Consider the following 11,102-nt stretch of genomic DNA (forward strand, 5'->3'; position numbering starts at 1 on the left):
ACTTAAAAATGATTTAATTTAACACAGTCACCTTGAGAAGCTAATCTATAACTAGTCAGTTTAATTAAAATTAGATTTGATTTTTTTTATAATAATGTTATTTTAATATTTTTAATTGATTTGTGTCAATCCCAATAAACCCATTTGAGTTTATAAACTAGTTTATATTAAATTTTTAAAAAATCAACTTATAAATAATTTGGTATGATATAGTCGGCTTGATAAGTCAACTTACAATCCAATTAATTCAATTAAAACTTAGAAGTAGTCTAGTTTAACACGGTCAACTAGACAAGTCAATCTATAACCAGTCAATTTAATCAAAATTGGATTTGATTTTTTTTATAACGATGTTATTTTAATATTTTTAATTGATCCGTGTCAATCCTGATAAACCTATTTGAGTTTATAAACTAGATTGAAAACTTTTTTAAAAATCAATTCATGACCTAGGTTTAGCTAAGTTATGGAATAATCTTTGCTTTCTATGTATATAATATGAATGGTTGTTCAAATCTTTTTGAAATCTCATGTTCTACAAAGTCACTATCAAATTTTGTGGCTAAGGGACTGACTGAGGTGGATTGAGGTAAAATTGTGGCAACTTTCACCATTGATAATGAGTATGCGTACATGGAGAACGATATGATTGTAGCAAGAACAACCCTTGTACGTGAGGCAACAAGCCATGATTGCAACAGTTTCTTGAATTCTTGGAAATGGGAACTCTTTTCTGGTGAATCTGTTCTTGTGTTCGTAATGTTAATGATATATGGTAGTTTATAGGCATAATGGAAAACATGTTCTTGTCTTGACTCCAAAGAGTACTTGAGAGGAATAATGGTGGAAGATACATTGGAAGAAGCATGATAACTATATGATCATCTTCTTTCTCTATTTCATTTTATTACTTTTATTTAAATCTCGCCAAACATTATCTTGTATCCAATCACACTAAGATATGGAGATGTTGGATGAGATTCTAAATTCAATTTATAGTTTAGATTATATATGAGTTAAGAAAAAAAAATGATCTAATGTGACTTAGTTAGAATGATTTGTTAATTTATGTTATGATAAAAAAACTCGAATTAATTTTTTAAAATAATTTTTTTAAAATGATATTGTTTTGATTGATTTGGACTAATTCTATTAATACATGATTTAGACCTTGTATATAACTGTGAATTAATCTTGTGTCATTATTTATTAATCATGAAATAATTCGATTATCACATAAATCACATAAATCTTAAAGCCCTAATAAATACAAATACAAACCTTAAATACTAAATTTAAAAGCTTAATTCTTGAAAACAAACTAAAAATAAATTTATGTAAATGAAATATTCAAATATTTGTTTGATATGAATTTGATGATACGGTGAAAGTTATTTTTTAATTTAAAATATATTAAAATGATATTTTTTTTAGTTTTTTTTTTAATTTTTAACATCAAACATCTGAAAAAACATTATACAAAAAACAAATTAAAAAAACTTCAAAAATCAGAAACTAGTTGTAAAGCAGGACATCACATTAGAAAAGGAAAGACAAAATGAGTATCTCTAATAGTTTTTCTTTTTTTTTTAAAAAAAAAAAGCCTGTTGATCTGTGTACATGAAAAGAACTATTTTAAAGAATATTTGAGAAATTATTCAACATCTTATATTCACGTAAAAGTAGGATTTATTATGATATTTATACATAAACAATAATTGTTCAAAATATTTTTGATACGACGAAAGAACTCAGATCCACGTCTTATGAATGGAGGTCAGACAAAACTCAGCTTTTCTCACCCTTCCAAGCAACGAGACACCCTTATACGTGAGCCCAAAAGAGTTATTCCATGTGTTCTGGATGAGTAGACAGATTTTCCTGTGTCAATAAGGTGCTGGGAAATCGTTTCAAGTTTCAAAGCTCTTAAGAGCTATGATTCTCTTTGCTGTGAGTGTTCTGTCAGTCATGCTTGTACAATTCCATGAAGGATTGACTAATCCATCGTCATCAAGTGTCGAAAGTGCGAATGGCGGCTCCTGCAAGCAAGAAATTATTCCATGGACCTAACTAATCATACCATCCAGACTCACAGCACTGACCAAAACGTTCAACCTGTACTCTTATGCTCATCTTCCATTCCAAATCTCATTTTCAAATGGGGAGCAGAGGAAAAAGAAAAGACCAGAAAAATACTGCATGGTGCGAGCTGCTTCTATAAAAATGATGACTACATGCTGCATTGAATTGTATTCCCAAAAATTTAATGGCCGTTATTTGAGATGTCATGTGTTATGACTACAGTCTAAGAAATGTCTGCATCTGCATCTCTGGGATTTTCACCTAATCCAAGTATGTCTCGCAAGAGAGACTCGGAAGCCAGGGAGGAAGCAACAGAGAGTAAAATCCAGGAGCAAATATGTTTCCATCCAGCAAAGAAATGAGTGTGAATCCACTAACATATGCATCAAAAGATAGAGATCAATTGCATTGACAAAATAAAATGATTGTATTACATCTTGGTACAAAAAATTCAGACGAGCTTTTATGGCCTTTGAGCGATTATATCCCAGTTAATCAATAGAAGTCAATAATCCACATAATTGGTGGATTCAAAATTTCCGAGCAAATAGTTCACATGTGATTATATTATTCATTGATGCAGCAGAGCTCCCAGAACCTAATACTGGAACGATGTTAAATATGGGTTCTTTCCCAATTTGAACCCTCCGATCAATCTCAACAAGTTCGTTCATTGCATTTTTGAATAAGAGTGACAACGTCTCCAGTTGAATGCTGCTGTTCGTTGGGAAGTAGATCCTTAAATTCTATAAAAGAAAACGACAGGGTAAGGCTATTAAAGCAAAAGGACAAGAAAAACATAAAGGAAAATGAAAATAGCCCTGGTGTCCGTGTGTGAAAGCATTTTGCGTTTTCTGTGTAGTAGTCGCGTGTATATGCACAAGCATTCCCTGGTCATGATTCCAGGGAGCTTCAAAAAGTTTAAAATGTACAACTTCATTGCAACATCAACAAGGTTTTGCAGCATATGATTGGATAGGCCAAATATCAGAAGTGATCTGAATTTTAAAAAACAACTATAGTTAAAAAGAGATCAAGGAAACTCACTATTGTGTCTTCCCAAGAAAAACCATTTTCCACAATCCCTTTATCAAGAAGATAAACACAAAATCTTGATACTCTTTCCATATCCCCTTTTGAGACAGAATTATGATAATCCACATCTTTCTCTTTGACACCAAGGGACTCAGAACAGATCTTAGCAACATGATCTTCTGTGATAGATAAAATAACTGCACATATCTTCCCACTAACAACACAACTTTGAATGCAAGAATCATGCCACTGCGCATGCTGAAATCCCCAACAATTAGCCACTGTAAAAGAGGTTGGGTTTTGAACACTTGTAACTGCTGTTTCTGTGTCCTCTGGTACAAAAAGGATGGGCTTAACTTCTACAAATGCCCTAAAAGTAACCAGAGAGGCAATGAAAAGCATGTCAAGAGAGAAGCACTTCCAAGTAAATTTCAGCATGTATAATCTAATCTACATATTTATATGTACAAGTCAAATCTGCATGATATAGTACTGACATGAGTCCAATAACTGGTGTTAGAGTAAATGCTCCAAGTGTCACCTATGACATTCTTCCAAATACTTTGTAAGATGCTAAGATATTCTATATATAACTATGTTTAAATCCAATAAAAATATTCTTAGTGGCATGCAGGAAATACCATTTAACACATAAATGGCAGGATATACAACATTCTATTTAATTGTTTTTATACAAGATCCAAATACATTTAGCAAAGCCTTATCCAAACTTATCATACAAGCACCATTGCTTACTCAAATACACAATTGAATCCTATACAAGTTATGTTAATTTATGTTTATAAAAAGTATACATGCAGTAGATGATATGCTCTTTTATTTAAACTCTTCAGAGTGCTCTATTTTTCTCTGACTGTTTCAACGACCAAATTACTTAAATTCGAGTTGATAGCTCAGATCCTAATCACTGTTTTTTTTTTTACCAATTCCAATAGGTGGTCTCACAAATTTATACATTTCTCTTAAATAACATTATTCAAGTTGATAATTGTTTGTTTCACCAATCTAATTAGGTACACTATTGTATTTACTATTATCCGTTACTAAAAGTTCTTTTATTTATGATTGTAATATTTTCTAAAACTATTTTTAATTTATGTTGAGTTGGTAAACATAGTTGGCAAACAAATATAAACAAGGGAAACATGTGCCTAAAGGCTAATATATTTGGTCAGGTTTCCAAATTCAAAGATATGAAATAACATAACTATGAGATGGTGGATAGAGTCATAGAGATTCCTGCTTGGAAGGTCATAGAGGAATATCATTGAGATGTACAGAAGAAGTACCTTTTTGGCAGATCAGGCACAAGAACATATAGAAATATTGGATAAAGAATTTTGCACTTGCTTCCTTTTTCTAGTTGCAGCAGTCTCATTTGCTTTAGAAAAGAGTCCTGCTTCTCCTGAATCGTAAGTCTTTCAGGCAGTGGAATATTTGTAGAACAGTAAATGGTAAAAACAATAGCAGAGGTAGATATTGAGCAGTTAAAGACATTTGCCACTGCTTCACTATTTTCTAGTGCTTGTTCCAGCTCAGCAGAGGGGCCTTCATTGCATAGAGTCATAGTGGCCGGGTCAAGCCCCAACTGTCCAGCCATGTGCAGTATCTCCTTATGCAAAGTTGCCTGAGAGCAAACAGTAAAATAAAATAAAAACATTCAAATCTCCATGTGATTATGCAAATATTTCAAGCAGGGTAATCGCAAAGGTACTCAAATATAATCATAGATGTCCAGGGAAATGATAGACAAATACAGCCATCTTGTTCAAGACTAAGCAGAGCAATATCACCAGTGCAATCATTTCCTAATCAGGAATTTTCAAGATCCTGGAGCAGAACAAACACAAGCAACCTCAAAACCTTAGTGTCAATACTGTCCTGTAATCATAAAATCCAATTCCCTGCAACTGGCAATATCTGTCTTGTATAATTGTTGGCTTGACATGAGGTCATCCAACATAGTCTTGGTAACTAAATAAATCTTACTAACAGAAACTGGAATCCTGTTTTTTAAAAAAGATAAAATTTCCTTCTATATATTATTCAAACTTCTTTCACCACCATTTGGGAAAGAAAAACCAAATCAATGAGCAGGAAGCATAACACCACCAACAGAACCAGATAATTAATAAATTGATTCAAAACAAGTAACTTACAATACCTGGCTATATGGCCCAATGCAACTGGGTGCCCATGAGGAAATACTTTGCACATGCAACACATTTTTGCTGTTATCATTTGCCACAAGAACTTCAACATAAGCTCTACCCAAACTCGCTTGCAACATAGGCAGTTCTATTGTACTGCGTGATGGAACACCAAAAGGGCACTTGTCCTGGGTAATGAATCTCACATATGTCTCATTTACCGTAGCAAAATCATTCATATCAGCAATATAAAGATGAATATACAGGACATGCTCCCAACCAAAACCACATCCTGTAAGCTGTGATTCAATGTGCTTCAGAACAATTGCTAGATCTTCTTGTGAACCTGCCAATAAAAACCAGTACACGAACCTTGAAAATTGTAGAGTAAAAAGGAAAAGTGAAAGGTGCTTTGGGCATAGGTGAAGATATATAATTCTGGGGAATGATTAGGGCAAATGCATCATTCTTCTAATGTTTACCTGCTGAATTTTTGCACGAATCTTGCAACCAGCAACAAATGGAAAATATATTATCCTTCTTCGTTCTAGAGATGTAAATTCTATCATCACTAACTTCAACTAAATTAGTCCTTTCAGCATTAGACTGGCATGTAGCCTCATTTCTTTGTGGGCAGTCTCCTTGAACTTCAAACACAGAACCATTTTTTCCCAGAGAGGAATAGTTGGCTTTATCATTATTACTTAATGAAATGGCTGTCTCCTTATTTTCCAAATGAAATGTCAAAGGATGAATGACCCCAACTGAAGCTATGGAGCCTGGAGAGTGTAGTACAGTTTGAAATTCATCGAGCACAATTCTGGCATTCTGACAATTGGAAACAGTTATATGGATGATAGAACTTAGAAAAAAAAAATAAATGAATGAACAATACTGTTAAAAGTTAAAACACAAGCTATCTTAACCTTTAAGATAAAATGTAATAAAAATACGATACATTGTACTATCAGGAATAACTTTTCCCATCGGATACAGAGATCATAAACCAGAAACTTTTATCTCCAGAGAGAAAGGATGAACAATGAGTAAAGTATAACCAGAAGCACTCTGCAAAGGGATGGAACTACGGTAGTATGCTTTGGGGGGGAGCATGGCGCCCTCAAAGTCTTAAAATATTTTACTTTTGGTCCTTCAATTTTCAAAATTTTCATTATAGTTATGCATTTGGCCCCTCCAAAAATACAATATTTGCTCTCCAACCTTGTAGTTTTTATGATGGCACCCCATTTAAAATTTTCTAGTTCCACCCCTGACTCCACACCTCAATCTTCTTCATCACATACCATAAGATTACCAGGCAAGATGATGAAGACAAAAAGGATGGAGAGAATGAAATTAGGAATCAAGATTACAACTCAAAAATATAAGGTACACTTACTACAAAAAGTGGACAGTCAAGTGTCAATGTTTCATATTCTCCTCCTTCACCACATACATTTATCCCATACAGCCTACCAAAAGAAAGTCAAAATGAGAAAAGTATGCAGTTGTGCTTAAACAATGTAAAAAAATTACACAATAAAGGAAGAAGAAGAAAGAAAAACAGACACATACTCTTTCAACTTATGCAGATGGGTGTTCAAGAATGCTATTTCTTTGCCCAAGTGCTTTGAAGGTTCTAAACCAATTGCTGCTACCTATGGCATTAGAAGACAATTACCCTTCATATTTTAGTCCACAGTCCATCAATGTAACCTTGAAAAGATGTCTCACTTCTTACCTTTACAGTGATAGCCAAAATCCCATTTGTTATCTGGTTGGACAGGAAACAAAATTATCCCACAAGAAGCTCAATTCAGATCTTGATTGGCTACAACTCATATTGAGAAAATACAATTTACCATTTCTTGAAGGAGCAACGACTGATCTTGTTTCCACAAATATGCTAGAGAAACAAGCCCTAACCTTGAACAAACACTTTCCACTCGTAACCTCTGATAATCAGATGCAATAGCGCCGGAAGATACAGCTGTGATAGAGGGAATCTGTCTTTTGACTTCATTCAGTAACATGAACATGTCTTCCACTTCATCACCTGGGGTTGTCTTGTAGTTAAGTGATTGATGCCTATAATCCACAGGACAGTAAGATAATTTTCACATCTCTCTTTTTACCCCCAAAACATAATATGCCATAAATGTCATCAAAAGGGCTTGCCTTGTGGATCCTTGTATTCGCCTTCTGAATAACGGCAATCCCATGCATTCTGCATAGCTGACAATTATTTGGTGCCCAACCTGCAAAAAATTCAAGAATTTCAATCATAGACGAGAATAAATAACACAACTTGCAAAAAAAATGGAGGCAAATCAGCAAATAAACACAAGAAACCTTTCACTGAAAGACAAAGATTGTTAACCAGAAAAACTTTAAAGTGCAAAAAGATTTCATTTTTTCCATAAAGTTTAGATCTTCAACAACCCAAAAAAAAAGGCATCAACAATGCTTCAGCCTCATTACAAATTAAACCTTAAAATTCCATTAAAAAATCATCAAACCCAAAACCTTAAACCTTTAAACTATTATGTAAAACACACAAAAAAATTCTAAATCAAAATACATATACTTACAGTTTGATACATGAAGCTATCTAGCTCATCAACTGAATCATCAGCAGGCATCAAATTTGCCAATGCAACAATCTATCAAAATTAGCAATTCAAAAAACGAAAACGCATTACAAAGACAAAAAAATAAATAAAGGGTTGTGTTTTGTGGGTGATAAAGTGTAGTTTTATTTCTCAGGAAACAAACAAAAGAAAGACAGAGAGACCTCATGGCCATATTGGATGCACTTCATCATAGCATAACAACTATCCTTGCCGCCGCTTACTAGAGCCACCACCTTCATCTTCGTTTTCACTGCTAGGGCTTTAGAGGATGGTTGGTGGCCAGTCTTCCTTCTTTGACTAGTGTTCTTAGTGAATAAACTCTAACCAGTTGGAGTCGCTTCTCTTTCTTTCGGGGTGTTCGGCTCTTCTTCTGTCTTAAGAACCCGTTTCCTTTTCTGTAGAAAAAAAGAGAGAAAATATTCCCTTCAATTATTATTATTATTATATAAATACATAAATGTCATCAAATATCTCATAATTTAATATCACCTGAGGGAATAAGTTTCCTTTGAATGAAACTAAAAAACAATAAAAAGATAGGAAATTGAGGATGGATGGTATATATATATATATATATCTCTTATTAAAATAAAATTAAAAAAAATATGAAAATACAAAAAATGGATGAAAATACACTTTTCATTTCAAGAAAAATATAGAAGAAGGTTTTTCTCAAAAATGTTTGAATAAAACCTGAACATTTAAAAATTAAATAATTGAGGTTAGTTAATTTTAAAATATTTAAAGTTATTAAATATATAATTAAATATTATTATATTAATATGTATATAAAAAATATGTTTAAAGCTAATTAATTTTTAAATATTTAAGGTTATTTTCGTTTTTTAAAATAAAATAAACAGTTTTTCATCTAAAAAAGCTTCGCTCTCATTAGGGATGGAAAATGGTATTATAATCTAATGGGTATCTGTCAAATTCGACGTGAATGGGTAGATTATTTTGATAAAAATTAATTTTGATTATTATTTGGATAAAATCTGAAAAAATATTGGTCGTTATGATTAGGCTATGATTTTCGTGGCAATCAAACCAAAATCTAAGCCATATATATTATTATATTTATAAAGTATATTTAATTGCAAAATTATAATTATAAAATAATCAATATATTGTAATTATAATTTTACCATTACATATAATTTCTTGCACTCTAATTTGTTCTTAACATGATGTTGAAGCAATTGTTTTTTGTTATATTTGTTAGCTTTATGGCTACCTAGAACAACAATAATATGAATGGATATGTTTTAAAAATATATTTTTTATTTTTTAAAACTTACTTGGTTATTATTAGTAAAATGTTTGTATATTAATAATATTTTTGTCTGCATATGGTTAACAAAAATTATTAAAATTATTTATTATAAAAAGATTTAAGATTATTTATTAGATAAAAAATGGATAATGAATATTCAAAATCCTATGGTTTGAATGTTGTTATTCATAATTCGAATTTGATGTGAAGTGGATATATTATGGTATTTAATTATTATTATTTGGATATGGTTATGATTATATTACCATCCAAATTTATGAGCATTTACTATCCTTACTATGTTTAGGTATTTTAAAATATAAGAAATAAAAACAAAATTGTATTTGATAGTTGTATGCAAGATCTAATGATTGTATTTATTGAATTGATGGTAGATAATATAAAATAAAATATAAAAATATATATTTTACTCTTAATATGTATTACTTTTAAACTTATATATTTTTTTTAAAATAATTAGATATCATTTGTTACTTTATTTTATATTGAATGTTGAAATTCATAATAGTATAATAGCTCTAGTTATTAAACCTAAAACAACCTAGTCGGTCAACTCAATCCAGAGCCTCAACTAGTTTAATTTTAAGAAAAAATAAGAAAATGATTGACTTAATTAAAACATGTTGATTTCTTTTTTTGAAAATTTTTTCCATCAAAACTACATGGTTTTGATAGCTTTTTTTTTTTTAAATAGATCAACTTGAGTTGACTCTTCCAATGCCTTAGATCTTGGATTTAACTCTTGGATTTAAGTTTAAAATTATAATAATTATTATTTTTATCTTCACATGTTTTAATTAGATAATTTTAAAATTTAAAAGATTTTTCCATGGATATTTTAAAGATAAAAGAAAATCTCTAAATACCTGTTTTTTTATGTACTTTTTATTTTTTAAAAGTATAAAATTCACTCTAAAATAATCAAAAAAATATTTATTTTTATATTTTTTTTAACTAAATAGATTTTTATCTCTACGAGATTCGTATTTTCTATTCCGGAACAACAGCAAAAGACAACTTAAAATTTGTAAATCTTAATCAAACACTTCTTTTGATGATTTACTTTAACTCAAGGCAATAGAAACTATACAAATAGATGACATAACAGGTTTGAAATTTAAATTTCATTAGCACCATTAGAAAAAGAAGAAAATTACTTTTACTTCAAATTTCTATTTTTTCCATTCGATAATGTCTACCTCTTTCTTGAGGTCAAAAGCAGTGTAGATAAAAAGAAATCTACATCTCCAAGAGTATAGCTGGTAGATTTCGAATCCTGCACATTTCACCTTCTCAAACACAAGCTCCAGTTTAGAATGAAAACCTTGGGGTTGGGACATGGTTTGCTCTCTCACATGATTAGACCATCCCTTTAAACTATTTGGAAGTTCATATAAAGTAAATCATTTTCCTCAATTGGTCTTTGTTTTTTCAGGTCTAGCTCGGGGCTAAAGCCTAAAACTAAGAGTACACAGAGCTCTTTTCAGTGAGATCAAGTTAATATTTTATCTTGGATTAACCCAACCCGGGTTATTCTGCCGAGCAAAGTTCAACAGCTATGCTTTTATGAGTTTTTATAGTAGCAAATCAAATTTCCATTACCTCATGTTTCAGTCCGTAATACTTCTGATAGACCATCTCAGCTCAGATCTGCGAGGAAGATTCCTAGTTGATTTCAGGATCAAGAATCTGATAGGCAGTCATATTCATCGTCAGATTTGTAGTTTTACTGACTTTGATGCTGATAATCAGATCTTCGCTATACTTCACACATCTTAACCAACATACTCCCTAGAGATAAGAAATCTAAAAACCCAAAGAATCTGCACAAGCACTCGCAGTCCTAGCATAGAGTTTATCAAAGATGAATAATCTGGAAATTAG

At 31.3% G+C, this 11,102-nt stretch overlaps 1 protein-coding gene across 1 annotated transcript; it reads right to left on the reverse strand.

Moving 5' to 3' along the window:
* Nucleotides 1-2,463: 2,463 nt before the first annotated feature.
* LOC133668579 (diphthine--ammonia ligase-like) lies at nt 2,464-8,334 on the reverse strand. Its single transcript, XM_062088520.1, has 12 exons — nt 8,083-8,334; nt 7,880-7,951; nt 7,467-7,546; nt 7,151-7,376; nt 7,030-7,062; nt 6,864-6,946; nt 6,688-6,760; nt 5,771-6,116; nt 5,303-5,634; nt 4,428-4,765; nt 3,130-3,487; nt 2,464-2,828 (listed from the first exon to the last, which is right to left on the reverse strand). The coding sequence occupies exons 1-12, from the start codon at nt 8,158-8,160 to the stop codon at nt 2,613-2,615; spliced, it is 2,235 nt and encodes a 744-aa protein (XP_061944504.1). The 5' UTR covers nt 8,161-8,334; the 3' UTR covers nt 2,464-2,612.
* Nucleotides 8,335-11,102: the final 2,768 nt, after the last annotated feature.

This window comes from Populus nigra, chromosome 11 (assembly GCF_951802175.1).
Source record: "Populus nigra chromosome 11, ddPopNigr1.1, whole genome shotgun sequence".
Taxonomy (NCBI): Eukaryota; Viridiplantae; Streptophyta; class Magnoliopsida; order Malpighiales; family Salicaceae; genus Populus; species Populus nigra.

Coding starts and splice junctions, on each gene's coding strand:
- LOC133668579 (XM_062088520.1), bottom strand. CDS start 8,160: ATGAAGGTGGTGGCTCTAGTAAGCGGCGGCAAGGATAGTTGTTATGCT. Junction 7,952..8,082: donor GCATCCAATATGGCCATGAG/GTCTCTCTGTCT, acceptor TAATTTTGATAG/ATTGTTGCATTGGCAAATTT. Junction 4,766..5,302: donor GCATTGGGCCATATAGCCAG/GTATTGTAAGTT, acceptor GTTTGCTCTCAG/GCAACTTTGCATAAGGAGAT.